This window comes from Gracilinanus agilis, chromosome 1, assembly GCF_016433145.1.
Source record: "Gracilinanus agilis isolate LMUSP501 chromosome 1, AgileGrace, whole genome shotgun sequence".
Taxonomy (NCBI): domain Eukaryota; kingdom Metazoa; phylum Chordata; class Mammalia; order Didelphimorphia; family Didelphidae; genus Gracilinanus; species Gracilinanus agilis.
This window is the reverse complement of record NC_058130.1, coordinates 724722918-724750886: the sequence shown is the minus strand read 5'-3', so window position 1 is coordinate 724750886 and position 27969 is coordinate 724722918. Positions and strand designations below refer to the sequence as shown.

General features: G+C 42.3%; 1 protein-coding gene across 1 annotated transcript in view; it reads left to right on the top strand.

Moving 5' to 3' along the window:
• Positions 1-27969, top strand: part of CPAMD8 (C3 and PZP like alpha-2-macroglobulin domain containing 8) — a 131169-nt gene that overhangs the window by 1407 nt on the left and 101793 nt on the right. Inside the window, exons 3-9 of the mRNA XM_044685330.1 lie at positions 1761-1912; positions 9047-9069; positions 18637-18802; positions 19922-19974; positions 22475-22492; positions 23209-23263; positions 26998-27111. Of these exons, the coding sequence (XP_044541265.1) occupies positions 1761-1912; positions 9047-9069; positions 18637-18802; positions 19922-19974; positions 22475-22492; positions 23209-23263; positions 26998-27111 (581 nt within the window). The remainder of the gene's footprint in view (positions 1-1760; positions 1913-9046; positions 9070-18636; positions 18803-19921; positions 19975-22474; positions 22493-23208; positions 23264-26997; positions 27112-27969) is intronic.

Sequence of the window (27969 nt, the reverse complement as noted above, 5' to 3'; positions counted from 1 at the left end):
CGACCCTCCCCCCCAATGAATATGCCGGTTCCAAAGTAGTAAACCTGCCCACAGAGATTTCAGACCTGGCTTCCCTCAGCTGAGGATGTCAGAGCACTTACATTCACAAACTTTCTAGCTGCTGAAGGCAGCCTTAAGTACCCAGAGAGCTAATATTGCCTGTTGAGCAGGACAGGATCACCATAGCAATGGAATTCACTAAATGATGGACTTGGGGCTTGCAAAATAGCCTGCCCTTCATCCCACAGCAACAATTCATCATTGCTTAAAGGACTCAACTGTTGGACAGCATAGAACCAGGAAGCTAAAAGAGCTCTTGTGTTTCTTGTGTTTTAAGCCTTAATTCACGTTCAAGTGCCTTTCAAGAACTGACTGATAAGAGGATATTTTCATCGTAAATACTAGTAAATTGGTTTTAGGCATTGGCCTATTTTTTGGCCAGTATCCTAATAGCTCTCATTTTTGTAACCGAAGAATATTTTGTTTAATAGCATTGAGATCCTGAGTCGGGGAAGCACCTGTGGATTTGTAATACGCACATTTAAGGAAGAAGATAGAATGGAAATCAGACATTTAAAATGCAAACAGAGCGGGCAGCATATGTGGCTATGTCAGGAAGACAGTTGTGGTTCCGTGGGACTACTAGACCTGGGGTCCAAAGGCTGGAGTTCAGCTTGGTTCAGCTGTGACTCCAGTTGTGAGAACATATAGGTAGTGGTTCTGATGCTGATTAATGATGATGGGCAAGTCATAGAACTTGTGTTCATGTGCCTCAGTTCCCACCTATGTAAAAGGGGATATAATAAGGATAATATTACAAAGGGTTGTTTGGAGAAAAGTGCAAATGTTTATTGAGTGCCTACTATGTGCCAGTGTACTGGCTTCAGCTGGTCATTTCCTTCCTGTCTGTTTCCATGTTAATAAATTAATCAGGTGATTCTTTTTCTTTTCTTTTTTATAAAAACCTTTACCTTCTGTCTTTGAATGGATATTAAGAATTGGTTCCAAGGCACAAGAGTTAAGCAGCGGTGGTTAAGTGATTTGCCCAGGGTCACACAGCTAGGAAGTATTTGAGACCAGATTTGAACCCAGGACCTCTCATCTCTAGGCCTACACTCTCCATCCACTGAGCTACCCAGCTGTTCTCTGCTCCCTTTTCAATAAAAGAAGCATGTACTGCTGGTTTCAGATTCTGTAGTATTGTTGGTAATATTTTAATACCATTTTAGTCCAAGACATAACTTGGAAAGACTACTCTTATTAGGAGTCTTCAGACTTAGGCTTTAATCCAGGCCTTGCGACTGATGAGCTACATATCCGTGGGCAAGTTCCTCCCAGCTTTTAGGGCTTGGTTTTCCCATCTATACGATTAGGAGATCCCAAGCTCCATAATCTCTGAGATTCTAGTTGTGACAAGATATATTCTGTAGCCTGAGGTTCTTTGAAGCTCCATTCTAACATTCTGAGTCCTGTGTTCAAAGGTCCCTCACAACAGTGCCATTCTTTGTTGTTCCATCCTTCCCAGGTCGACGGTGGCTCTGTGATTCCATGCTGATGTGGTGCTTTGGCATGATCCGTGGTGTCTGAGCTTTCTCACATGCCATACCTGGCACCATGGAGATGGATGCCCAAGGAATGATTGAATAATCACTGTAACTGATAAGAATGCCTGTAACTCATTCTCTTTCTTGTCAGTTAAGCAGAGGGAGCACTTTTTAATTTTCCAGCTTTTCTCACCAACTTCCAATTTTCTTTTTCAGGGGCTACCTGATTGCGGCCCCTTCTGTGTTCCGTTCAGGAGTAGAGGAGGTCATTAGTGTGACAATCTTTAACTCGGTGAAGGAAACCACTGTGCAGATTCAGCTAGTGGTCAAAGGAGAGGCTGTAGCTCGGGGCCATGGAACCATTCTTGGTAAGTGGACCTTCCCTCTGACCAAACCCACTCCGTAGAGGGGCTGATAGGATATTAGAAATTTGGATTTTTGCTTTCCCAAGACAAATCACTGGTCTTCTGGGATTTTGCTGGCTTGGGTCTCTTATTATAGTTATTTACTAGCTAATGGGCAGATGATTCCAAATAGCATCTCAATGTTTCTGCATTTTCCCCCAACACACAGAGCACTGTTATTCAGGAAACCTATAGTCTAGTCTTGGCCCTGCCACTGACTAACTGAGTGATCTTGGACAAGTCTTTCACCCATGCTGGGAAACTGAAAACAGGTCAGATGCCATGATAGTAGTGGCAGAGACAGTGCTTGGATTTGAACCTGAGTTTTCTTAATTCCAAGACCAAAGAGTTTTTTATCTATTGGTAATGGACTTACTGTGCTAGGGAGTAAGGGGGAGGGTTGACAGCTCTCTATCCTCAGGGATCTCATAGGCTAGTAGGAGGAAATATGATATAAGAGCAGGAAAAGTTTGATTACAGTGCAGGAGATAAATAACTCTAGGAGATATGACAAGGCACTGGGCCATGTATGGTTAGTAAATACTCTGGGTTTTGAGGAGAAAGAGAGAGAACCATGGCTTAATGAGTGCCACAACTTTGTTTTTGTTTTGTTTAAGCCCTTCTATATCTAAGTATCAGCTCCAAGACAGAAGAGTGGCAAGGGTTAGGCAACTGGGGTTAAGTGATTTTCCCAGGAAGTGTCTGAGGTCGGATTTGAATCCAGAACCTCCTGTCTCCAGGGCTGGGTCTTTATCCACTGAGCCATCTAGCTGCCCCTGCCACAGCTATGTGAAAAAAGATGCATTTACTGTAGGGATTCTCTCTGCCCCCTTATTCTAGTGCTTTGGTCTTTGGTAGGTAGTGGGACAAATGGATAAGAACAGAGATCTTCTTACTTATTAAGTGTCTTTAAATTTAGGCCATAATTGGAAAAAATAGAATAGGAAAAATATGTAAATTTAGTCCCAGCATCCACTGAGTCTATCTTTTAGTGGTAGATGCCACTAAAATGTGTGTTTTGTTTTTTTACAGAGGTTAGAGAAAGCACTCTTCTTTTATCACTTAGTACTGCCCTTCTTACCTTCCTTAGTCTGGTTTTCTTTTTAATATATTTTATTTATTTTGTCAAATATTTCCCAATTACATGTAAAATTTTTTTTAGAGTTCCAAATCCTACCTGCCTTTCTTTTTTTTAATTTTTATTTTGAATATTTTCTCCTAGTTACATATTTCATGTTCTTTCCCTTTCCCCCAAATCCCCCTAACCCCCCTTAGCCAACGCACAATTCCACTGGGTTTTACATGTATCATTGATCAAGACCTAATTCCATATTATTGATAGTTGGACTAGAGTTATTGTTTAGTGTCTACATCCCCAATAACATCCCCAACAGCCCATGTGTTCAAGCAGTTGTTTTTCTTCTGTGTTTTTCCCCCCACAGTTCTTCCTCTGGATGTGGCTAGTTTTCTTTCTCATAAGTCCCTCAGCCTTCCTCTGGATCCTTACATTGCTGCTAGTAGAGAAGATCATTATGTTCTATTGTACCACAGTGTATCAGTCTCTGTGTACAATGTTCTCCTGGTCCTGTTCCTTTCACTCTGCATCAATTCCTGAGGTCATTCCAGTTCACATGGAATTCCTCCAGTTCTTTATTCCTTTGAGCACAATAGTATTCCATCATCAACAGATATCACAATTTGTTCAGCCATTCCCCAATTGAAGGACATTCTCTCATTTTCTAGTTTTTTGCCCCCACAAAGAACGCAGCTATAAATATGTTTGTACAAGTCTTTTCCCTTATTTTCTCTTTGGAGTATAATCCAAGCAGTGCTATGGCTGGATCAAAAGGCAGACAGTCTTTTAAAGCCCTTTGAGCATAGTTCCAAATTGCCATCCATAATGGTTCCTACCCGCCATCAATTTGATATCAATTATAGATCTGGTTTGCTCTGTTCTTCTTTCCCTTTTGATCTCCTATTTTAGCCTTTCCTCCAGTAATCTCAAATGGAATCCTTCCTGAAACAGCATTTCTCTCACTAGGAAATAGTTGGGTCATTTCACTGTTCCCATTGCCATGAGTGGCATGCTGTGATCCAGAGAGCCATTTTAGAGTCAGGTGAACTTGGGTTTGAATCTGAGTTATGATAGCCATCAGCTAGTGACTATGGGAAAGTCACAACTCTCAGAGCCTCAGTTTTATTATCTGTACAATGGGGATAATTATATTATTTGCCTCAAAGGGTATGGATAGGAAAGTGCTCTATAAACTTTTTATTTTTGTTTTTTTTTTTTAAACCCTTACCTTCTCTCTTAGAATCAATATTCTATGTTGGTTTCAAGGCAGGAGTGGTAAGGGCCAGGCAGTGGGAGTTAAGTGGCTTGCCCAGGGGCACACAGCTAGGAAATGCCTGAGGTTAGATTTGAACCTAGGACCTCCCATCTCTAGGCCTGGCTCTCAACCTGCTGAGCCACCCAGCTGCTCATTGCTCTGTAAACTTTTAAAGGAGCCATTTCCTTCCCGGAGTCCTTCCTGATTTTCCCCAATTGCTAATGCCTTTTCCCTTTTGAAATAATTTTGTATATATTTTGCTGCTACTTATTTTTGTATATGTTGTAAGCCCACGGAAGGCTATGAATTCCTTGAAGGCAGGCACTGTTTCATTTTGTCTTTCTATCTCCAACACCTAGCACAGTGCTTGACACATAGTTGGCACTTCATTTGTTGAACTGAATTAGAGCACTATAGAAATGAGTTGTTATTATCACCATGGGATTTGAGCTGACATTTACATAACACTTTAGCATTTTCCACCTTTTCCATGAAACCATCCCTGTTCCTTCCCCTGTCCCAGGCTGGGAGCAATAACTTCCTCTCTAAAACTCTTCTGCCTAGTATTTTAATTCTCTCAGTAATCACATGCTAAGAGGTTAAAGACCTTATTGGGAGATTCCAAGGCCATTGCTCTATCCACAACACTAGTTAATCAGTCATCTAGTAAGCACTTTATTTATCAATTGTTCTATGTGCCAATTAGGTTTGTCATTTTATATTTAAATTATATTTCAATTTATAATTTATATTCCAGTTATCAATAATTAAATGTGCCAGACACTTTAGTAAATGCTGCGATAAAAAAATAAAAGAAAAACCAAAACCAAACCTGTACCAGCTCCTGACCTCAAGAAGCTTACCTTCTCATGAGGGAGGCACGATGTAGTACAAATGCAGAGTATGCAGAGTAGGTGGAATGTGATCTGAGAGAAGAAGGCACTAGCAGCCAGGGCACATGGGAAAGATCTGAGACTGATGGGATTTGGGCTGAGTCTTTTTTTTTTTTTAAACCCTTACCTTAGGTCTTAGAATCAATACTGCATATTGGTTCTAAGGCAGAAGAGTGATAAGAGCTAAGCAATGGGTGTCAAGTGACTTGCCCAGGGTCACACAACTAGGACATGTCTGAGACCTCCCATCTTTGGGTCTGGCTCTCAATCCACTGAGTCACCCAGCTGCCCCCTGGGCTGAGCCTTAAAGGAAACCAGAGGAGATGAAAAGCTAGACATGAGGGGACAAAGTATTCCATGCATCTGGGAAGGAGATGAAATGGAGTGTTGCATTTAAGGAATAGCGAGAAGGCTGGTACAGATGGTTTTTTGAGGATATGGAGGGTAATTAAAAAGGTAAGAAGCCCAGAAAAATAGGAAGGAGAGAGGTGATGAAGAGCTTTGAATATCAGAGGAGTTTATCATTTCTCCTGGAGCTGATTGAGTAGGCAAACCTGTCCATGATTTACTAAGATCATCTTGACAGTTGAGCCAAGGATGGAGTAGAGTGGGAAGAGACTTGATGCAGAGAGACCAGTTAGAAGGCTATTACACTAATTTAGTCGAGAGGTGACAAGGGCTTGAACTAAGGTTTTGGCCATGGGAATGGGGAGAGGGGGACGTGTAGGAGAGAAGTTGTGCCAGGATTTGACATTGAGTTAGATGTATGGATATGAGAATGAGGAGTCAGAATAAGTTGGGATTATGAACCCAGGAGACCGAAAGGCTGGATGTGCTTTTGACAGTGAGAGGAGAGAAAGGTGTGGGTGAAAAAAATGAGTTTGAGATGTCCAGTTTGAGGCGTCCAAAAGACATTAAGTGATATTTAACTGTGGCTCAGGAGACCGACTAGGGCTGGATGGATAGATCTAGGAGTCATCTGCAAGAGATGGAAATTGAACCCATGGGAGCTGATGAGAGTACCAAATGAGGCAATGTAGAGCAAAAAGAGAAGAGGACCTGGAACAGCGCCTTGTGGGGTTGGTGGGCTTGACATGAATGATGAACCAGCAAAGGACTCTAAGAAGGAAGGGCTGGAAAAATAGGAGAAGAACTAGGAAAAGACAGTATTATCAGAATTCAGAAAGGAGGGAGTATCCAGGGCAAGATGAACAGGAAGGTTAAAGGTTTTGGGGGTATCAAAATGATGAGAAAAGATCATTAGATTTGGAAGGTAAGAGTCATCAGTAATTTTGAGTGGGCAGTTTCAGGAAATGCTAGACTTCAGGGGATTTAGAACAAAGTGAGAGAGGAGAAGAAGTAGAGGCAATGAGTCTAGTGGGCTTTTTCAAGACTTTTGTCATAAAAGGGGAGGGAGATGGGATGGTGGGACAGGGAATGAATAGAGCACTGGACTTAGAATTTGGAAGATTCATCTGCATTAATTCAGATTCAACCTCAGATACTTCCTAGCTGTGTGACTCTGGATAAGCCACTTTACCTGATCTGCCTCAGTTTCCTCTTCCTTAAAATGAGCTGGAGAAGGAAATGGCAAGTCCCTTCAATGTATCTACTGAGAAAACCCCCAAATGGAGTCACAGAACAGAGGACACAACTGAAAAAAAATGCCTGAACCACAAGACAAGCTGGTAGCTAGTTAGATTGCTAGGATCAAGTGAACTTTTTTTAAGCCCTTTCTTCTGTCTTAAAATTAATAATATGTATTGATTCCTAGGCAGAAGAATGGTAAGGACTAAGGCCACTGGGGTTAAGTAACTTGCCCGGGGTCACACAGCTAATAGTTTGAGGTCAGATTTGAATACAGGATCTCCCATCTCCAGGCCTAGCATTCTCTTAACTGAGCCACCTAACTGCCCCATTGAGTAAACTTTTATTGAGGATGGAAGAGATATAGATTTATTTGTAGGCAGCAGAAAAGGAGCAGGAGCTGAGACAGACAGATAGATGGACAGACAGAGTGATGGAAGATGGAGAGTAAGGATGTTAAAGGGGAGAAGTTCCTTTAGTCCAATCCCCTCATCTTACAGATGAGGAAACCAAGGCCTAAAGAGGTTAAGTGACTTGTCCAAGATGATTCAGGTAGTAAGTGGCAGGGGCAAGATTTGGATCCAGGTTTCCTGACTCTAGATCCAGTCCTCTTTCCCTCACACTGTGCTCCTTTCCATTTGTAGATTGCCATGATAGATCTTTGCGTTCAAGAAGGACAGTGCCATTTGGGTTTCTTTTGAAGCCTTTTCTTCTAGTGCTCGATAAAAAGCCACATTTCCTTCTTACACTTTAACACATCCTGAAACTTAGAATTAGTATTTAACTCCAGCACTGAAAAAGAAATAGTGAGTGGTTCTCTGTTCACACTTGGTGGAAATCGCAAGCCTACCCTGCCTAGGGTTTCCCCAACCAGTATTGTTTTGCAGTAACCCAGTGTGTTTATATTCAAGACCCACCGTAAAACCCCGTTAATGCTGCTGGAGCAGCAGCTAATCTGTGTCCTACGGGTAGCGTGGCTGGGAGCCTTTAATACTCAGGCCATGCACTTCATTATTCAATAAATTTTTAAAAATATTTTTGACATGTTTGGAGCAATGTGCTGGGTCCTGGGAAGAATACACAGTCCCTGTCCTCATAACACTCACAGTCTGGTAGGAGATAAAGCTCCAACACAAATCACTAAACGCTACAATAATCAAGTGAGAAAATGTTTTTTTTTTGTGACCACAATTGGGTCAACAAACCACAGTTGACATATACAAATATACATGTGTGTAGGCTACATACTACATACATGTGCATATGTTTTACACACAGAGATCTCTTTTATGGGAGCGTGAAAAGGGTATGGAGTATATTTGGGCCAAATTGAAGCTTTTTTAAAAGTCTGAATCTGGGATGCCTGGGAATGTGTACCCCCAATGACAACAGGGCTTCTTGGGGAATTGATTGTTCCAGTATTTCACCCACAATTGTGTTTTCACAGAACCAATGATTGGCATTGGGTAGGGATGCCTACAAATGGAGAACTTCACAGAGCCCCTAGAATTGTAGCTCCTTGGGGAATGGAAGGACAGCGCATTTTAGAAGTACTAGATTTCCCTTCTGTCCATGCTAATGAAGGAATTTTTTTTTTCACTCCCCACCTCTGCCATGTTACTAATTTAAAAATCAGATTTAAGCTTTTATAAGATCTGACCTGACTGAAAAACCAAAATTTATCTGCGTGTTTATATATTCACTCACCTACCTTCTTTTTGGAAACTGGCTCTCTCTTCTGTTTATCTTAGGCCTTTGGATAAAAAGGAGTTGGTAGGTACACATGTGGGTGTGGTGTTTACACATCTGCCTGACAGATGCTAAACAGAAGTCCTAACTGGCAGACTTCAACAACAAACACAAGCTGGACGAATGTCTCCCGATGATTCATATCCCGAGGACAACAGTGGTCCCTGACAGCCAAACATTGTCCTCCCTCTTCAGACCCCGAGTTCAGCATCAGTTTTCTCCCCTCGAAGCACCCTGCAGCAGCAGCGCCATGCCTTGGGAGAGGGCCACGAATGAATTAAGTTTGCCAGCCAGCCAAGTTTTTCCTGAATAGCTCAGCTAAGTCCACCTCAGCTCAGGCCCACGGTTTTCCCCAGAGCTGAGGAAATGACTTCTGAATGGTCCTCCTTGCCCTGGTCAGTCCCTTGGAGGAGTTTGGATCCAAAGGTTCTCTTCCAAAGATAGTCTTCCTTTATTGTCACAAGGAAAACAGCTTCCTTGTTTTTGCCAAGTAAAGAAATGATGCATTTAACCTCTTTTTGTTTTATTTTCACTTTTAGATAAAGGAACCATCAAAGTCAAGGTAAGCTCTGAATATTTTTATGATACATTCCCTGCCTCCTTTTTCTCTCTTCTCAGCTCTATCAGTCATAGGTTACCAAAGTCATCCTCCTAAGACCCAGCTCTGACTTGTTCCTCTTCCTCTCAAAAGCCATCCATGTCTCCCGGGTCCCCGACAGATAAAACGCTAACGCCTTGGCCTGACCTTTATAGCCAGCCCACCACAGTCTGGTTTTATTCAGCCTTTCCAACCTTATCTCCTCCTGCTCCTTTCAAGCACTCTCCATTCCAGCCAGATTGAACTATCGCCTTCCTGAAATCTCTTTCACCCTCTTCTGCCTCTAAGCCTACGCACATGCCATCTGCACTGCTCGAAGTGCATTTCCTACCCCCAAACTCCACATGCATGTCTGCCTTTGGAAATCCTTCTCTTTTCTTCAGCTCTCCATCTCCTTTTCCATGAAGCGATCCATAACCCTCTCACCCAGGCTAGAAACTGTGCCTCCTTCCCCAGATCTCTCTTGTCTGAGAGACTGTCCCCCCCCCCCCCCCCCCGTGCACATAATTATGTTCTGACGTGTATTCCAATTATTATTGCATATGCATCCCCTCTCCCCACTCTTCCATTGGTTTGCAAGCTCCATGAGGGCAGAAATTCTTCAGAGGAATGACTTTTTCCATCTTTGTATTTGGGCTGGACACAAGATCCCACACTTTCCTGAATTCACAACTCAAATCAATTGAGAAGAAAAAATGAAGTTGAATTGGAGTTGAGGTGTGGTCAGGAATCTACCACTTCCTGTTAAGGATTTATTCCTCTTGCCCAGTCTCAAACACGGGCCTATCCCGACATTTTTCTTTTACCTGTATGGTGATAGCAATTAGACTTAGTCTAGGGTTCGGTTATGAGAGCCAACCGATCTCTCTACATGGCTGCATTTCATTATATCATCCTTTGTAGAAAAGCTCATCTTTAAAAATATATACATTTACTGAGTCTTTTGTTATTTGTTAATCATTATTATATATGATATATAATTATATATACTAATTATTATTTATTAAGTCATTTGTTAAATCTAATATGTGCCAGGGGTCTGGAGAACAAAAATAAAAACAAAACAATCCCTGCCCTCAAGAAGCTTAAAGTCTAGCTAGGGAGACTATATATATATATATAAAACATACATGCATACATATATATGTATGTATGTTATGTGTGTCCCTTCCTCCCTCCCTCCTTCCCTCCTTCCCTCCCTCCTTCCCTCTCTTCCTTCCTTCCTTCCTTCCTTCCTTCCTTCCTTCCTTCCTTCCTTCTTCCTTTCCTTGCTTGCTTGCTTGCTTCCTTCCTCCCTCACTCCCTTCCTCCCTCCCTCCCTTCCTTCCTTCCTTCATATATATTATGTATATGTGTATGTTTGTAGCAGAGAAAGCATAATTCAGGAGGGGAACTAGAATTATTAAGTGGTCATAAATAAGCTATAAATATTTAAAGCTATAAACTCATTGAATTAGCAGGAATCTGAAAAATCATACAGTTCAGTTCATACCTAAAGCACACATTCTGTCCACATTATCACAGCAAGTGATTGATTGTTCATTCTCCTTTTGTTGACTTAGAACTCACTACCTTCTAGGCATCTTATTCTCCTGATGGTCAGCTCTAATTGCTAGGAAATTTGTCTATTTAGTTAAGATCTCTATCCTTATAATTCCTATGTCTACCCATGCACACAATGGTTGTAGTTCTACCCTTTGGGTCCAAGTAGAAGAAACATAGAAATAACTGGTGTGCATATTGTATTTTAGGGTTCAGTAAGTTTTTTGCATACAGGGCCTCATTTTATTTCACAGGATACATAAACCCTTTCCAGTCACATCTTCTCTGTATTTCTAGTCTACTTTCTTATTCTTTTTTTGTTTTTGTTTTTAACCTTTACCTTTTATCTTAGAATCTAAGAATATTTAGTATCAAGAGTAAGGCAGAAGAGTGGTAAGGGCTAGGCAATTGGGATTAAGTGACTTGTCCAGGGTCACATAGCTAAGAAGTATATGAGGCCACATTTGAACCCAGGACCTCCTCACTCCAGGCCTGGCTCTCAATCCAGTGAGCCAACTGCATGTCTCAAGTTGCCTTCTTTCTGAGTCTCAGTTTTCTTATCTATAAAACAAAAGGGGTTGAAGGAGTCATCTGAATTCTTAAGACCCCTCCCAGACATAAATCTACACTCACATATTTGCATTTCTATGATGCTTTAATGCCTAAAAAATTTTTTTTATATCACATTATGCTTGTAAAGTAGGTACTACACTCACTGTGCAGATGAGGAAACTGAGCTTTAGAGAGGTTGACTAATTTGCCCAGGGTCCCATAACTAATACATAATGAATCTGAGACTAAAACTAAACATCACCATCCTGTGGCTTCCAGAGCACGTTCATATGCCATTTAGTATTAGAACAGATTTCTGCCTCTATCCCAGAGGATACCGAGGAAAGCAACCAGCATGGTGAAGTCATTTAGTCAATCAACTAGCATTTATTAAACATCTACTATGTGCCTGCTACTGTGCCAAGTGCCAAGGATAAAATAAATGTGAAAAAACCCAAACTCTCCCTCCTTTTGGAGGCACTTGCAATCTTATGGCCCTGGGTCCTTGCCATACGCCATTCAGTTCAAGGAACTGGGCATATTCGGCTTAGAGAAGAGAAAGCAGAAGGAGCTTAAGATAATTGTCCTCAAATGGAAGAGGGATTCAACTTGCCCTGTTCAGCCGCAGAAGGCAGAACTGGGAGCCATGGAGAGAGGCTACAAAGAGGCATATTTAGGCCAGATGTCAAGAGAAACTCCAAATAGCTACTCCGCAATGGCCTGGGCTTCCTCATGAGGTCCTGGCTTCCCTCCCCCTAGAGGTCTTCAAGCAGAGGCCTCACAACTATTTGTCAAGTATATATGGTGGAATGCTGTGAAAATTAAAATGAGAGGGTCCCTCAGTGTATTAGAGGCCCTGGATACCATTGAAGGCCCAGGGGTGAGGTAAAGCTCAAGGCAGGCTCCTTGCCTGAATCCACTCCACACAGTCAGCCAAAGGAGACAAGCTTTGGAGCTAGAAGAGATCTTAGCAATCTTCTTGTGCAGCCTCTTCATTTGACGAAGGAAGAAATTAAGGTCCAGAGAAGAGAATTGAGGGACTTGCCTGGAGTCCTATTTTGAGTCAGTTACAGAGTTGAGCATTGAGCCCAGGACCTCTGATTAGTCATCCAGTTTGGATTTCACTGTATCACACTATGTCATAAATTAGAGTACTTATGTCAATTCTTAGTTAAGTTTTTGTCAGTCAGTCATTTTTCAGTCTTGGGGCTTTCTTGGCAGAAATCCTGGAGTAGTTGCCCCATTTCCTTCTCCAGCTCATTTTATAGATGAGGAAACTGAGACAAACAGGGTCACCCAGCTACAAAGCATCTGAGGCTGGACTTGAACTCAGGAAAATGAGTCTTCCTGATTCTAGACCTGGCACTCTATCCACTATGCCACCTAGCCGCTCTTAATTAAGTTGGAGAAGAGCTTCTACTTGTTGACACAAACTCTTCTTCCCACCCTAAATCTGTGCCTGAATCTCTAAGCCATAAAGTATCTTTTTTTCCCCTGATTTCTCAAATGCTTCATTTAGAACATATGTAAATAAAAATAGCAATATATGTAAATATTTAAAATCAGACACATGAGAAATTGTTAAACTTCCCTTTAATCCCTCTAGTATTTTGAGCTGAGTTCACTTGATCAGTTCTTTTCATTCTGTTCAATTTTGGTTGGGGGAGGCCCAGGAACTCTTCAATGATTCCTAAAATCTCCATCACTCTCTCCCCTACAGATATTTGTGTGTTTGTTTCAGGAATTTATAGCTTTGGAGAGAGAATATACCCAATTCTTATGTTTTCTATAGGATGCCTTTTTTCTCTGCTGTTACGATCAGCTAACTTTTCCCAGGAAATAGAGTAGATCTCATTCTGGGCAGGGCTTGCTTTGGGGCCCTTATCCCCAACAGGAGGTAGAGGGTGGGTCTCAATCTCATAGCTATTAAACTGTGACATGCATCTGGAATCCTGACAGATTCTCACTCACGAGAACCTAATGGAGCTGTAGGGACTGGCCGGCACAGTGAATTAGTCACTGTCCTCTTCTGACCTGGACCACCTTGATTTAGGAACTGCCATCATCCACTCTTCACAGCACAGTGGATTTGACTCTTAGGCCTCTCTAGCTATCCATCCATATCTTCTTCTTAAGAATATTGTCATATTTTTTTTTTAAACCCTTGTACTTCGGTGTATTGTCTCATAGGTGGAAGAGTGGTAAGGGTGGGCAATGGGGGTCAAGTGACTTGCCCAGGGTCACACAGCTGGGAAGTGTCTGAGGTCGGATTTGAACCTAGGACCTCCTGTCTCTAGGCCTGACTCTCACTCCACTGAGCTACCCAGCTGCCCCTATTGTCATATTCTTAAATGCTTACTAGGTGCAAGATCCTATGCTGAGTGCTGGGAGGATATAAAGGAAAAAAGAAGATATAGGCTTTGTTCTACTGGAACTTACAGTCTAGAGGGGAGTACAATGCACATTGTTTTTCTGTAGTGCTTTATGGTTGTGGTTACAAAGATACGTTATCTCATGATCATCACAACAACTACCATTCCCATTTGAGAGGGAGAAGTCAAGAGAGGTTTTCCTCGATTCATACGGTGAGTTGTAGAGGGGTGAGGGCTTGCCCAAGCCCTTCTCAAGGCTGCTTATCCACCTTTGGTGTTTACCTGTCGCCTAACTCTCAGCTGTGGCTCCAATTTAAGCTGTAGCTCACTTGGTAAAGCCATCTTGGAAGATGGGCTAACCCAGGATGAAGATAACCCACAGGGCTCCTACTGTCAGCGACCATGAGGACGCCAACCCTAAGCATGTGAAACTTTAAGACTTCTTGTGAAACGAGCAGATGAGAACAATTTGTTCCAGTGGCCTTGAAGGGGCCTGAAGCATGTGCTTAGGACTTGGCCAGCCATGGAAGATGCCGAGGTCATCCATTGCCCAGGCCATCGCCAGTCGTTCTGACTTTTGTCTTGCTGTTGGACTTCTATGACTTAGTATAACTCTGCCTCACTGAAATCCAATTCATGTCCAAGACAAGACACGACCCTGGGATGTCATTGGCCCTGTTAGAAAACAAAGGAAGAACAGCAACAAACAGAGGCTTGATACTAGATCTAGAACCTTTTTGTTATGCCACGTTGTCTCTCCAAGATCACCCCAGCTCTGGTTTTCCAATAGGCCCACTCATTTCCAGAGAACTGGGCTGTCTTAAACTTCTCACCAGTTTGCTTTGGGTTTGGACGATGCTTTCTATTTCTTTTTATAACCTCCATTGGTTTTATTGTTTGCTGCTAAAAAATTCCATTCCTCAACGAAGTCTCATCTCCTCTCCAAAGTCTTCAGTCAGCCCCACTTGCCTTCCTGCTCTGCCTGGAAACTAAGACCTTGTCAATAATTTGAGCAGTTTTCCTGCTATTTGATTAAAGTGCACACATGGAGACAAGTGGCAGGATTTTCTACACGTGTCCATCTGTGGAAGAGTTTTCCTGAGTTGAACGAATGAACTACAATGTCATTGGATAAAGTGAGGAAAACTTTGGACTGAGATCAGAAGACCTAGTTTGGAGTCCTGGCTTTGTCACTTAATGTTATGCAGCCTTGGACAAGTCACTTAACCTCTTTCTATCTCTATTCCCTCATTTGTAAAATGAGAAGACTGGGCTAGAAGACCTCTAAGGTCCCTTTTCCCTCTAATTCTTACATTTCTCTGAAAATATCTTCATCACTCAATAATTATTTATCAATATGGATGCCTGTTGCACAAAGGACTCTTGGCTGGATGCTAGTGGGGATAGAAAGATGTATAAAGCACTTATGTGATTCCTGCCCTCATAGAGTTTATAGCCTTTTAGGAGAGAGAAGATGCAGACACAGCTAACTATAATTTGAGGCAGAATATAAAAAAGGCATATAAGACAGGTGTTAGAAAAACTCACATGAATGTGTTTTTCTGGGGTAATGGGGCTAGGATCGAGGGAAGGCGAGTGCAAATTGAAGTTACCACTGAATAAACACTATTGAGATGAAATATCTCACAGTGGATAGAGAGCCATCTCTCTTTCAGGAAGATAGAGAAAGAAAGACCTGAGTTCAAGTCCCAAGTGTAATGCATGCTGGCTTTATGACCCTAGGAGAGTCACCTAACTTCCTTATACTCTAGGCAATTCTCTTAGTCTATAAGTTGCAGAGAATGATGATCATCATTGGTAGAGAGAGTTCCTTTGCTTGACAGTTCCCCGTACTAATGAAATTACAGGTCCAGTCATTTTTTGGTTAAATATTCTATTTTTTGGTTAAATATGTCAAGTGGTACAGTGGATAGAGTGCTAGAGTCATGAGGACACAGTTCAAATCTAGTCTCAGACATTTATTAGCTGTGAGACTCATGGCAAATCACTTCACCCTATTTGCCTCAGTTTACTCACGTATAAAATGAGCCAGAGAAGAAAACGGCAAATCACTCCAATATCTTTGCCAAGAAAACCTAAATGGGGTCACAAAGAGTTGGATACAACTGAAAAAAACAATAGTCTTCCTCTCATCAGTGACATAGACTCAATCTTGACTCCAGCTTTACTCTACCATAAATTCAACCGAGCATTCTCTCAGCTACTCTCAACCCCAAAGAGGAGGAAGCCTAGTACAATGGAAAAAGATAATTACTGTTGGAGTCAGAGGATCTGGATTCAAATTCCATCACTGACATTCCCTTGAGCAAGACATGACCTTGAGCAAGTCACTCACCTCATCTAGGTCCTGGTCTCTTAGTCCATAAAATGACGAGGTTAGTGTAGGTGATCTGAGGTACCTTCCAGCTCTATAGCAATGATCCAAAGTGCCTGAGTTTCTTGCAGCCTTGGGCTCTGCTTTTTGGATTCTCGTATATATGCTGTTATGGCATTAGGGTACAGATTGGATTTCTGCCAGCCTTTGGTTAGGCTGAGAAGGGGATCAGTGGTTGGGCCAGTATAACACCAGGAAGGCCATGGGGAAAGGTCAGATTGCTCACCAGGGGAAACAAATCCAGAGGGCTAGGCAGGTGCCATGAAACAAGGCAGGATGCTTTTCCAAAGCAGTAAGAGAAGCGGCTAGAAGTCAACATGGAGTGGATCAAAGTCCTAGGCATTTGCACCATCTTTTTGCCTCATGCAAAGTCTTGGGCTGAGATTCCATACTGGTAGGAAAACAATATCCTGGCTCTACTCCCTTCTTATTCAGCTGTGGACCTGGGCATCTAAGGTCTTAGCCAGTTCTGAGATTCTCTGATTAAACAATAGAATTTGGTTTTTAAAGCAGGACTTGCAATGGGTACTGAAAAACAAATGAACAAACACTGGACAAGGTGTTCGGAGATCAAGTTTAAGTCTCAGTTTTGCTCTTCTAAGTTGCAAATTTCTTGGCTTCTCCTCTGTAAAATGAGGGGCATTAGACGAGGTGACCTATAAACTCCTTTCTTGTTTTAATAATCTCTGATTCTATAATGGCCTGGAGAGTAGAACTCTTAGCGTCATGGGCTGTTCCACTTTACCCATCCACAGATAAATGCCTGATGGTTCTGTTTGAAAAGGGGCAGCTAGATGGTACAGTGGAGAAAGAGCACCAGGTCAAATCCAGCCTCAGACACTTCCTAGCTGTGTGACCCTGAGCCAGTCACTCTAACCCTTTTGCCTCAGTACCTCATCTGTAAAATGTGCTGGAAAAGGAAATGGCAAACCATGATGGTATCTTTGCCAAGAAAACCCCAAGTAAGGTCACAAAGTGTTAGACACAACGGAAGAGGAACAAATCTTTTTTAAAATGATTGTTGCAGAAGTAGCTGAGTTCTGCACTGTATCGTAATCGTGAATAGACCCTTCAAAGAAGTAACTCTCTTGGTGTTTGGGAATTCTCCTTCCTGGGTAGCTTGACACGCCTGCTAGAGCTAGCAGAAGGAATCCTGAGAAATTAGTTCTGGGGCCTGGGCTTCCTGTGTGCAGAAAGTCTAAGCACTGTGAGACCATCCCTGTAATTGCAAATAATCATAGATGATTACTGAGAACACTTTCATTTTACAATAACAGAAACAGCTTAGCTTCATAAGGAAATACTCCAGGCAGTTGGGAGACAGCAGGGAGCCATCCTGTCAAGGCAAGAGCAGAACCTGAGGCTGGCAGGGTGGGGAGGTCTAGCATTCAGCCTCGAATGCTGTCTTCTTTCTGAAAATTGAACGACAAATTCAATTAACGTTGCCCGAGTGCTTAGCATGGCCTGGACCCCCGTGCTCAGGACTTGCTTTCCCATGTGGACGATGGTCCTTCTGGTGTGTTGCACTCTTCCCAATGCTGTGCATTCTCAAAATTAAATGCTATTAAGATAGAGACTGATTTTATTCCAAGAAGTTAGGGGAGATCATCTTGCTGGTCACTTTTTTCCTTCAGTGGCTCAGGTCTGCAGTGACATCCTAAGGCAATACAGTGCTGGGAGTCAGGAGATGGGAGTGCTAATGGGTCAGCTTTAATGCTGAGTCTGTGCATCCTTGGACACCCTTTCTGGAGGGCGAGGTGTCAGTTTCCTTACCTATATATAAAATGCGGGGATTTGACTAAATCAGTTCAGTTAAGTCATTTTTTTCAGTCACGTCTGATGCTTCATGATCCCATTTGGAGTTTTCTTGGCAAAGATACTAGAGTGGATAGTCATTTATTTCTCTAGTTCATTTTATGGATGAGGAAACTGAGGCAAACAAAGTGACATGACTTGCCCAGGGTCACACAGCTGCTAAATGTCAGATATCAGATTTGAATTCATACTTCTTCCTGACTTCAGGCCCAACACTTTATCCACTGTACCACCTAGCTGCCCTAGGTCTAGGATTTATTTATTTAAACCCTTACCTTCTGTCTTAGAATCAATACTGAATATTGGCTCCAAGGCAGAAGAGTGGTAAGGGCTAAGCAGTGGGAGTTAAGTGACTTAGCCAGGGTCACACAGCTAGGAAGTGTCTGAGACCAGATTTGAACCCAGGATCTCCCATCGCCAGGCCTGGCTCTCCGTCCACTGAGCCATCCACCTAGATCCCACTAGGTCTAGGATTTAAATGAATTCTCTGTCTATTCTAATATTATGTGTTCTCAAAAGGATCACAGGGGGGAATGTATAGTTAGGGAATTTTGTACCTTGGACTTCATCCCTCAGAAGTCCTTCAGTATTACCCAGAATTCCTTTTAACCTTTCCACCACATTGAGTGGTCACGTTTTTATTTATACTTGGGAACTCTGCCTCTCTCTTTTTACCCACAGCCACAGCTAGGAAAAGCTGTTTCTTCACTGTTCTGTTTAATACTGGGCTCTTATTCTATGAGGGTAGAATAAAATCCTCTTAACCAAAAGCTTCTGTTTAGACTTTTAGAACTGTAAGAGAGCAGCAGCTTGGCCTCTTCTCCTCCTCCTCTCCGTTCTGTTCTCTCCCTCCAGGTGCCTTCGGGTCTCCGTGGCCAAGCCCATTTAAAGGTTTGGGGTAATCGCCACCTGACGGAAGATGGCTACATCTTTCACAACTACACCACGGTGACGATTGACAGCAAAGGATCCTCTGTGTTTATCCAGACAGACAAGCCTCTGTATAAGCCCAAGCAGAGAGGTAGAGTAATCCTAACCAGTGGCTGTTGTCATGGAAGAGGGATCGGTGTGAGCCTCCCCTGAAGGGAGAAACAGCCTCTTTAGTGAAAGTGACCAACTACCAGATTTCAGGTCAACCTTAGGGACAGCCTCCCACCATGGACCTTTGAAAGTAGTGAGTGTCCGAGCCTCTAGGGAAGGATTTGAAAGGTCCAGAACCCTAGTCAGAGTGATGTGGGTCATTCCCAAGGAAGTGCCAACAAGGGAAGCCAGAGTGTAGATGGTATCTCGAGGCAGGTGTCAGAAACCACCTTGGACCTTGGATGTTAGCTAGAAGCCATGAAGTTAATGTTCTAGTTCCAGGTCAAGCAGTGGGTCCAAGGTCTGGTACCTGGGAAATCTTCCTAGGAGCTATAGCAAGGAGCCATGTGCTTTCTCTAAGGACTTGGAGGCTTCAGGTGTGACATATGTTCATTTGCACCTCTCTGGCTCAGTTCCTTGGGTTTCCATATCTGCATCAAGGTACAAATGGTGAGTTCCCCAACATGGGAGGTGTTCAAGCAGAATTTTAGGTGAACACTCATTTGGGGATGTTGATGAGGCTATTCTTGCTCAGGCACAGGTTGGTCTAGAAACCTTCTGAGGTCCCCTGTTCCTCAAACAGAACTTGCCATTTCTAGATTCCAAGAATTTTCAGTGGCTCTCCTTTATGCCTGGAAGTCGATCCTTCCTCATCTCTGTCTCTCAGATTCTCTGGCTTCCTTCAAATCTTAGCTACAGTCCCACCTCCTACAAGAAGCACACCTCAGTCCTCCTTAATCTTAGTGCCTTCCTTCTGAAACCACCCTCAATTTATCTAGGCTGTATCTTGTTTGAGCATAGTTGTTTTTTCTGTGTTTTTTTTTTTTTTTTTACATATCACCTTCCCCATTATTCTGTGAGCTCCTTGAAGGCAGGACTATCTTTTGGCTTTCTTTGGTTCCCCAGCACTTAGCATAGTGCCTGACACATAGTAGGTGCTTAATAATTGTTTATTGACAGAGATCCCTTCAAGCTAAGATTCTGTGATTTTCCTGTGTTCCATGTTATATGGCAGAGAATATGAGCCCCACCTAACCAATGCTTTTCTTCTTTGTCTTAGTGCTCATAAATTTATTCATGGTCTCTCCAGAGCTGAGACCGGTCAATGAGAAGGTAAGGAGACCAAGTTTCTTACTTAATTTTAATTTTTATTTTAAACCCTTATCTGCCACCGTAGAATCAATACTGTGTATTGGTTCTAAGGCAGAAATGTGGTATGGGCTAGGCAATGGGGGTTGAGTGACTTGCTCAGGGTCACATAGCTAGAAAGTGTCTGAGGTCAGATTTGAACCCAGGACCTCCTGTCTCTAGGCCTGGCTCTCAATCCACTGAGCTACCTAGCTGCCCCCTCTTACTTAATTTTTATTGAAAGGAGTCTATCCAATGCCAGAAACTTCGGTATGTACAAATGGTTAAGCCACAGGACTCTGAGGCCCCTACTTGGTCTTTGCCAAAAAATGTAAGCTCCTTGAGGACAGAAACTGTTTCCTTTTTGACTTTGTGTACTCAGACCTTAGCACAGTGCTTAACTCATAGGAGGCATTTCATTAATGCTTATCAAATGAATAAATGTGTAGATCATAAATAATAACTCAGACTCATATAGGATCTTAAGGTTGGAAAAGCAGTTTTCTCATGTGAAGTGTGTCGCTCAAGTATTTTTATCCCTATTTTATAGAAGAGGAAACTGAGGAGCTGAGATATTAAGTCATTTGATCTCATAGCCAGTGTCTGGGGAAGGATTTGAACCCGAGTCTTCTGACTCAGACTCAGCTCTCTATCAGCTATGCTTCTCCACATAGCAGTCATTCCCAGACAGGCAATAGGGCACCATGAGAATAATACTGGATTTGGGGAAGACGCCTTGGACTCTGGCTTTTGCTACTTACTACTGTGTATGTGACATGTGACCTTGGATAAATGACATGACTGCTTTGGGCCTCAGTTTCCTCATCTGCAAAATGAATTACATCCAGTAACTTTTTTTACAATTACATTCAATTATTAAAACTTTTAAAAATTCAAATAATTAAAATTGAAAATTCAAAAAAATTCAAAAATTCAAATGTTATTTACAATTACATTCAATAATTTAAAACTTCCCAACTAAAGTTTTAACGTATGATTCTAAGAAAGGAAGTAAAACTGTTCCAGTTACACCAAGTGTCACAGAGAGAGGATAATAGGTAGTTCCTATTCTCTAGGAGAGGTCTCTGCAGAAGTCATTCATATCCCACGCTGGGGCATCCTCGCTGTGTGATCCTGGGGCTACTTTATCTCTCTTTAGCTTCATTTTCCTTCTCTGGAAAGTGGCAGTCCTATTCACACTACCCAAGGGGATTGGGAGAAAAGGGCAGTCTGCACTCTAAAGTTTATAGAATAATTGTTGGAAAAGAAGAGACTTAGACACAAGAAACAACCAGGCGCTACAACAGTACAACAGCATTGGATCATGTGGACAGTTAGAGAATTAGCCTGTGCTTATCCATAAGCATTCTAGGGGGTCTCATGGGTAGAGTGCCCAGGAAGGCTCATCTTCCTGAATCTGAATTTGGCCTCAGACACTTACTGGCTGGGTGACCCGGGGCCAGTCCCTTAACCCTGTTTGCCTCAGTTTCCTCATCTGTAAAATGAGCCAGAGGGAAAAAAAAGCAACCCACTGCAGTATCTTTGCCAACAAACCTCTAAATGGGGTTACAAAGACTGAAAAACAGCTAACCATACATAAGGTGCTAGTCATGTGTTAGAAAATAAGTTAGAGAGGAGGAATCTGGGTGGACTGGTGTCTTCAGAAAGGACTTGGAAAAAGGTGGGACTGGAGCTGGAGATTTCAACTTGGTGGTATCTGTCAGGCTTGTCTTTCGGTCTTCAGTTGTTTCAATGGTATCTGACTTCTTGTGACTCCATTTGGGATTTCCTTGGAGAAAATACTGGAGTGGATTGCCATTTTCTTCTTTGGCTCATTTTACAGTTGAGGACACTGAGGCAAACAGGGTTAAGTGACTCGCCCAGGATCACACGGCTAGCACGTGTTCAAGACTGGATTTGAATGAATTCACGTCAATTTGACAAATGTTTATGAAACTTCCACTGTGTGGAGGACATCACTAAGTGCTAGGGGGATTGTTATCAACAAATAAGACGTGAATCATCTAGTAGAGATGATAGGTGTCGTCCATGTGCGTGTGTGCGCACGTGCGTAAGTAGAATGCCAATTTTAAATGAAGCACATACTTGGATGTTGGATCAAAGGATGAAGAGATTACTCCAAGCTGGGGGATGAGAAAAACTTCATGCGTAAGGGGGCCTTTGAATGGGTCTTGAAGGATGAATAGGATGTTAAAAAGGCAGCATTCCAGGGTCAGGAAGAAAGGAGAGAATTCCCGACAGGAGCAAGAATCCCAGATCCCAGAAGCATGGAACACGTATGGGGAATAGGGACTGAGAGAAATCATTGTGATATAAGTTAGAACAAACATGCTAAGTGTCTTAGAGAAGTACAAAGTGTTATTTGAGGTCAGAGAAAGAACACATGTTCTCAAGCAATGTTAATTAATGTGAAGAGCTAGTACCTTGCCTGGGACTTAACTCTCCTTCTTTGTTTTTGTTTTAGCTGGAAGCCTACATAGTGGTGAGTATCTTCCTGGAAACACTAGGTGCTGTTTTGGCCTCCCCATGTACAAGGCTCTGTTTGTTCTCGCCTCCCTTGCCTGTTCTTATGCTCTGCTTATGTTCCCGATTCCCTTCCTGGTGGTTTCTGAAGATTCCCTATTCTGGGGGTGGGGGGTGGTGTTTGAGGCATAGCCGTCACCCTCGGAGGTTCTGCACGGCCTTCCTCAGCCTTGTCTTGGGTGAGTTGGGGCAGGGAGGGAGCAGCAGATCCCAGGATCAGGGTCAGGAGACGTGGCTTCTGGTCTTAACTTGATCATTCATAGCTTGGCTTAAACTTGGCCAAGTCACTCTGTCCCTCTGGGCCCCCAGTTCCCCGTTTGTCAGATGATAGGACCAGATGACCTTCTGAGGTCCCTGATCCCCACCTCCTACCCCACCGTCCCACTGAAGGATTCTCTGTTTGTGGAGTCTCCACCAGTGCTGACGTTCTAGGATGCTATGCACAAACAGTAGAAAGCCTGCGTAGCATTTTTCTGGAAGAGCATCCGAGGTCTCTCCATCCCTTTTCAAACTTGATTTCTGAGATTTTGCCTGGATTGGTGCTAGTGAATTGTGGATGAGAAGGACCTGAAGAATTGGAGTTGTTTTGGCTGTGCTGACCCCGTTCTCTCCCTGTTGGCTGGAATGCTAGGCTAACGATGATTGTCCGTGTCTGTGTCTCTTTGAAATCCGCAGGACCCTCGGGGATCTCGGATGATCGAATGGAACAGCCTGAAGCCCTTATGTTGTGGTAATATCTTTGTCCTGTCCGCCTTGTTTTTTCCTTCAGTTTGTTGCTTTTTCTTCCAGCCCTTTTAAGCACCCAAATCCCTTTTGTTTCTAAAGTGAAAAGGAGGAATTGCTGCTTGTTGGGAGGATCAAATGAACCTCAGTTCTCTGGGAGCAGTCAAGCCATCTAGAAATGGGAGCTGGAATGAGAATTATCGTTGATGTTGGTGTTTCCTTTATTGGCCTCCTTCCTTCCCTTCAGCCATTTTTGACTCAGTTCTGGTCTCCTTGATACTTTTTCCCCTTTACTTACTCTTTTGAGGAGTTCGTTCATTCCCATGAGGTTGGATACTAGCTCTCTGTGTGACCTTGAACAAGTCATTTCTCTTTCTGGGACTGGTTTTCTTCATCTTTCAAATGAGAGAGTTGGACTAGACAGTCTGTGAAAGCCTTTCCAGTCTTAGGATTCTGTGGCTCTATAGCATCTGACATATTGAATTCCCATTTTTCTATCACCATTGCCAGCCCTGATCTCTCCCTTTTTATTGTGTCCCTTCCCTGCACAAGAACTTCTTCTGGGGGGCAGCTGGGTGTCTCAGTGTATTGAGACCCAGGGCCAGAGATGAGAGGTCCTGGGTTCAAATCTGGCCTCAGACACTTCCTAGCTGTGTGACCCTGGGCAAGTCACTTAACCCCCACTGCCTAGCCCTTACCACTCTTCTGCCTTGGAACCAATTTGGAAAGGGAAGGGTTTTAAAAAAAGGAAAAGAACTTCTGGCTTTTGAAGGCAACAACATCCTACATCTGGATAATTTCACGTGACACTTGGGAGGATGTAGGATTTTTTTTTCCAGTGAGGATGTTCACTCCACCATCGCAGACTTAATAGCTCTTTTATAGCTTCCTTTGTGCAATTTTTGCTACTTCCCACCCCTCTCCTGTACGATTAAAATTAATGTCCAATACTCCAAGTATTATATTTTATAAGATTTGTTAATAACAATAATAATTATTATAATAATTAAAATCACTTGAAGTAGAGGAAATAGAAATAATTATAATTATTAGTATAATATTATATATAATAATAGTATAATAATATAATATATATTAGTATAATAGTTTTTTACTAAAAATAGTAAAGCCTGAGTAAAGGCAGCTTTTCCCTACGGTGTTTGCAGGAAAAGAGAGCTTTGGGTATGGGCTACAGAAACTTTATCTTCAAAATGTAAGGATGTAACGTGAGGACAAAAGTGAGATTCTGGGAAATGGAGTCCTGGGGTACAAAATTCTAATTACACACACCCCGTTAACTTCTCCATGGAGGATCCATGCAGTGTACTAGAAGCATACCTTTTGCTTTTTAAATTATCTTGCTATACCATTGAGGCATGCAAACTCTCTGATATCTCTCATCCTTGCTCTATGATACATCCATATCCATATTCCTGTCACCTAGAACTTCATGAATGCCTTTTATATATATGTAGGACATTATTGATAACACATTTCAGCCTTTTTATACCTAGCATGCCTCTTACCATTGTCCTTTGAGTGATTTATGACTTGAATTCTTCTGAGACCATGATGTTCCACGATCTAAAGAGATAAAGCACCTTGTTGGAGACTGTTGGTGTTAAGGAGATGATCTTTGGTAGCTGTAAGCAGTTTAGGATCATGGAAAATCTTCCACAATTTCCCTTATACTATCTAGCTTGATCTTCTCCTAATCAATTCTGGGCTCTGCTCATCATCTATCTGCAGTGCCTGTCCTAGGTAGACATGTTGATTGTCTCACCTGCCAAGACTGCACATTGTCTTGCGTGATGTAGGAAGGGAATATGTGTTATTTCATCTACTCTTTTTCCAGGATGGATGGTTAGACTGATTGCTTTAACACTGATATGGATTTCACTAAGGAGGCTTTGTAGGTTCTTGGATTTAATACAGTTAGTATGAATTCAGCGTTGTTTGTCATGGATCCTCTTTTGTCTTTCTTGGTGACTTCACCTGTTCCCATGAGTTCAATTATCTTATCATCAGCCATCTCTCAAATCTATATAGCCAGCCCTTGTCTTTCCCCTGAGCTCTATTCCTGCACTACTAATAATCCAATCCAATAAACATTTATTTAGCACCTACTATGTGCCAGGTATTGTGCCAAGCTCTAGGAATGCAATTAATAAAAAGAAAAGACAGTTCTTGGCCTCAAGGAGTTTACAATCTAATGGGAAGAGACAACATACCAAGAGGAGGGATGCCAAGGGGTATCCAGCATGGGGGTCTTCTTATTCCATAGAATTGAAACCAGGCAGAGCAGCAAAAGCAAAGTGGAAGGAGCTGAGTACAATTTATGCACTCTATAAAGGAAGGCATAGGGAGGAATTTGGCACTCTGCCTTCCAGCTCTCCAATCAGAAGGGAGAGGAGGCTAAGAAGGAAGTGTTAATCAAGGCCTGGTAGCAGCCTGGTGGTTAGATCAGAGGTGAAGAACTTACTGTGGTAGGGGCGTCTTCTTCCATGGAGTTGAAACCAGATAGAGCCCAGATGCAGAGTGGAGTGACACCAGGCAAAGCCCCACCTGCTTATTAGACATTTTGAAAGGGATGCCCTATAGGTATATTAAATTCAACACATTTAAAAAAGAGCTCATTATCGTTCCCCCTAAACCTTCCCCTCTTCCAAACTTCCCTATTTCTGACAAGGGCACCGCTATGTTTCCCTGTAGCCCAAGTTCACAAATTTGGAGTCAATCGTGGCTCTGCACTTACCTTCCCCTTTCCCCCCAAATCTATAATCCATTGCCAAGTCCCATTAAGTTTACATCCACACCATCTCCAGCTTGGTCAAAATCCAAGACGGAAGTGAAGTTCAGTTATTTCCAGTTGTAGACCCACAATTCCTTTTTACCCAGAATCCTTTCCCAGGGCTTCTCTCAAAATTCCCTTCTTTCAACTAACCCTAGAAATCAGACTGTCCCTAACTATATTCCCACATGGTTCTTTCTACCTCTGTGATTCTGGGTTGCTTGGCATTGACCCATAGTGGGTCTAATCTACTTCTTGTTTGAAAATCAGATTAAGATTCACCTCTTTTTATCTTTAAAACCACTTAATACTGAGCTTTTGGGATCCCCTTAATCCTCTGTCATGCTCTGTAAACTATAAAGTGATATATAAATATAAACTATAGTTATTCAGTCATACTTTAATCCCTTACAAATACTCTGGTCACTATCAGAGTTGTAAGGAGCTTGAAGGTCATCTGGTTCTGCCATTATCTAAAGCAGTGATTCCCAAAGTGGGCGCCACTGCCCCCTAGTGGGTGCTGTGATGAGGGGGTGCGGTGATGGCCACAGGTGCATTTATCTTTCCTATTAATCGCTATTAAAATTTAAAAAATTAATTTCCAGGGGGCTAAGTAATATTTTTTTCTGGAAAGGGGGCAGTAGGCCAAAAAAGTTTGGGAACCACTGCTCTAAAGCATGAATCCCCTCCACACCATTCTTGACAAATGATCATCCTTTGAGTCTCTGATTGAACACCTTCAGGGATAGGGGGTTTCCCTAGATGAATCATTCTTTATAAGTGTCTCCACATGTTTCAGTTCCATTCTCTCCAACTAAACTCTAAGCTACTTGGGGGAAGGAACAGTATCTTCTCTTTCCCTTATTCCTAGTTTCTCGTAGTGTTTCACACATGGTAGAAACTGAACAAATTGGACTGATGCCTAAAAAAAGGATTTTCTTTTCATCTAGGTATCGTCAATGTAAGTTTTCCTTTGTCTGATCAGCCTGTCTTTGGCGAGTGGTTTATTTTTGCTGAAATGCAAGGGCATACATACAACAAATCCTTTGAAGTTCAGAAATATGGTAAGTCTGACAACACTTTGAAACTATTCCAAAGGACTTTTTTTTCAGAGCAGTGGCATGATGGAAAGGGCAATAAAGTCAAGTGCCACCCCATTCTTGGGTCCAAGAGAAAGCAAGCGTTTAAATTGTTTTGACACTGCCTCTGGTTTTGGTGTACTGTTGGTCCATCTTTGGGGAAATTCAAAGAACTGTGTGTGACAGAGTTAGAGAAATGTATCTCCCAGAAGTCTTGGAGAAGCTTGCAATTTATGAGACAGGATAGTCTAGGGTTTCCATATTACCGCCCCTTGGTATGGTTGATTGTAGCTTATGGTTGAATGATGATAGCTAGGTCTTGCCTATTGAGAGCTACATGTCAGAGTTTCTCTATGGAAGTCAGTCCCACGTCCCAAGAGAAAAGTGTCTGGAATAGGCATTTTATTTATTTTTTATTCAAATATATTTTATTTTCCCAATTATATATAATAATAATTTTCAACACATATTGTCCAAAATTATAAGATCCAGACTGTCTCCCTTCTTCCTGCCTCCTTGGGATGGTCAGCGGTTTGATCTGGTTTATACATGTGTGGAAGTAGGCATTTTGTGACAGCTTTACGACCTCAGCTAAGTCACTCTTCTAAGGGTTCTGAGTTTTCTCACCTATAAAATGGGCATAATGATCCTCTCTTGCTGGGAGGTAATAAAGACCAAATGAGATCATAGTATGAAAGTGTTTTCTAGCCAAATGCAATGCTAGTAGAGACCATTATTACCAGGCCTCTGTGTCAGGAAGGCTGCTGAGAAGGTTTCTGTATCGCATGAGAGATTGGACATGATGGCCCATAAGGGTCCTTCCAACCCTTTAATCCTATAACT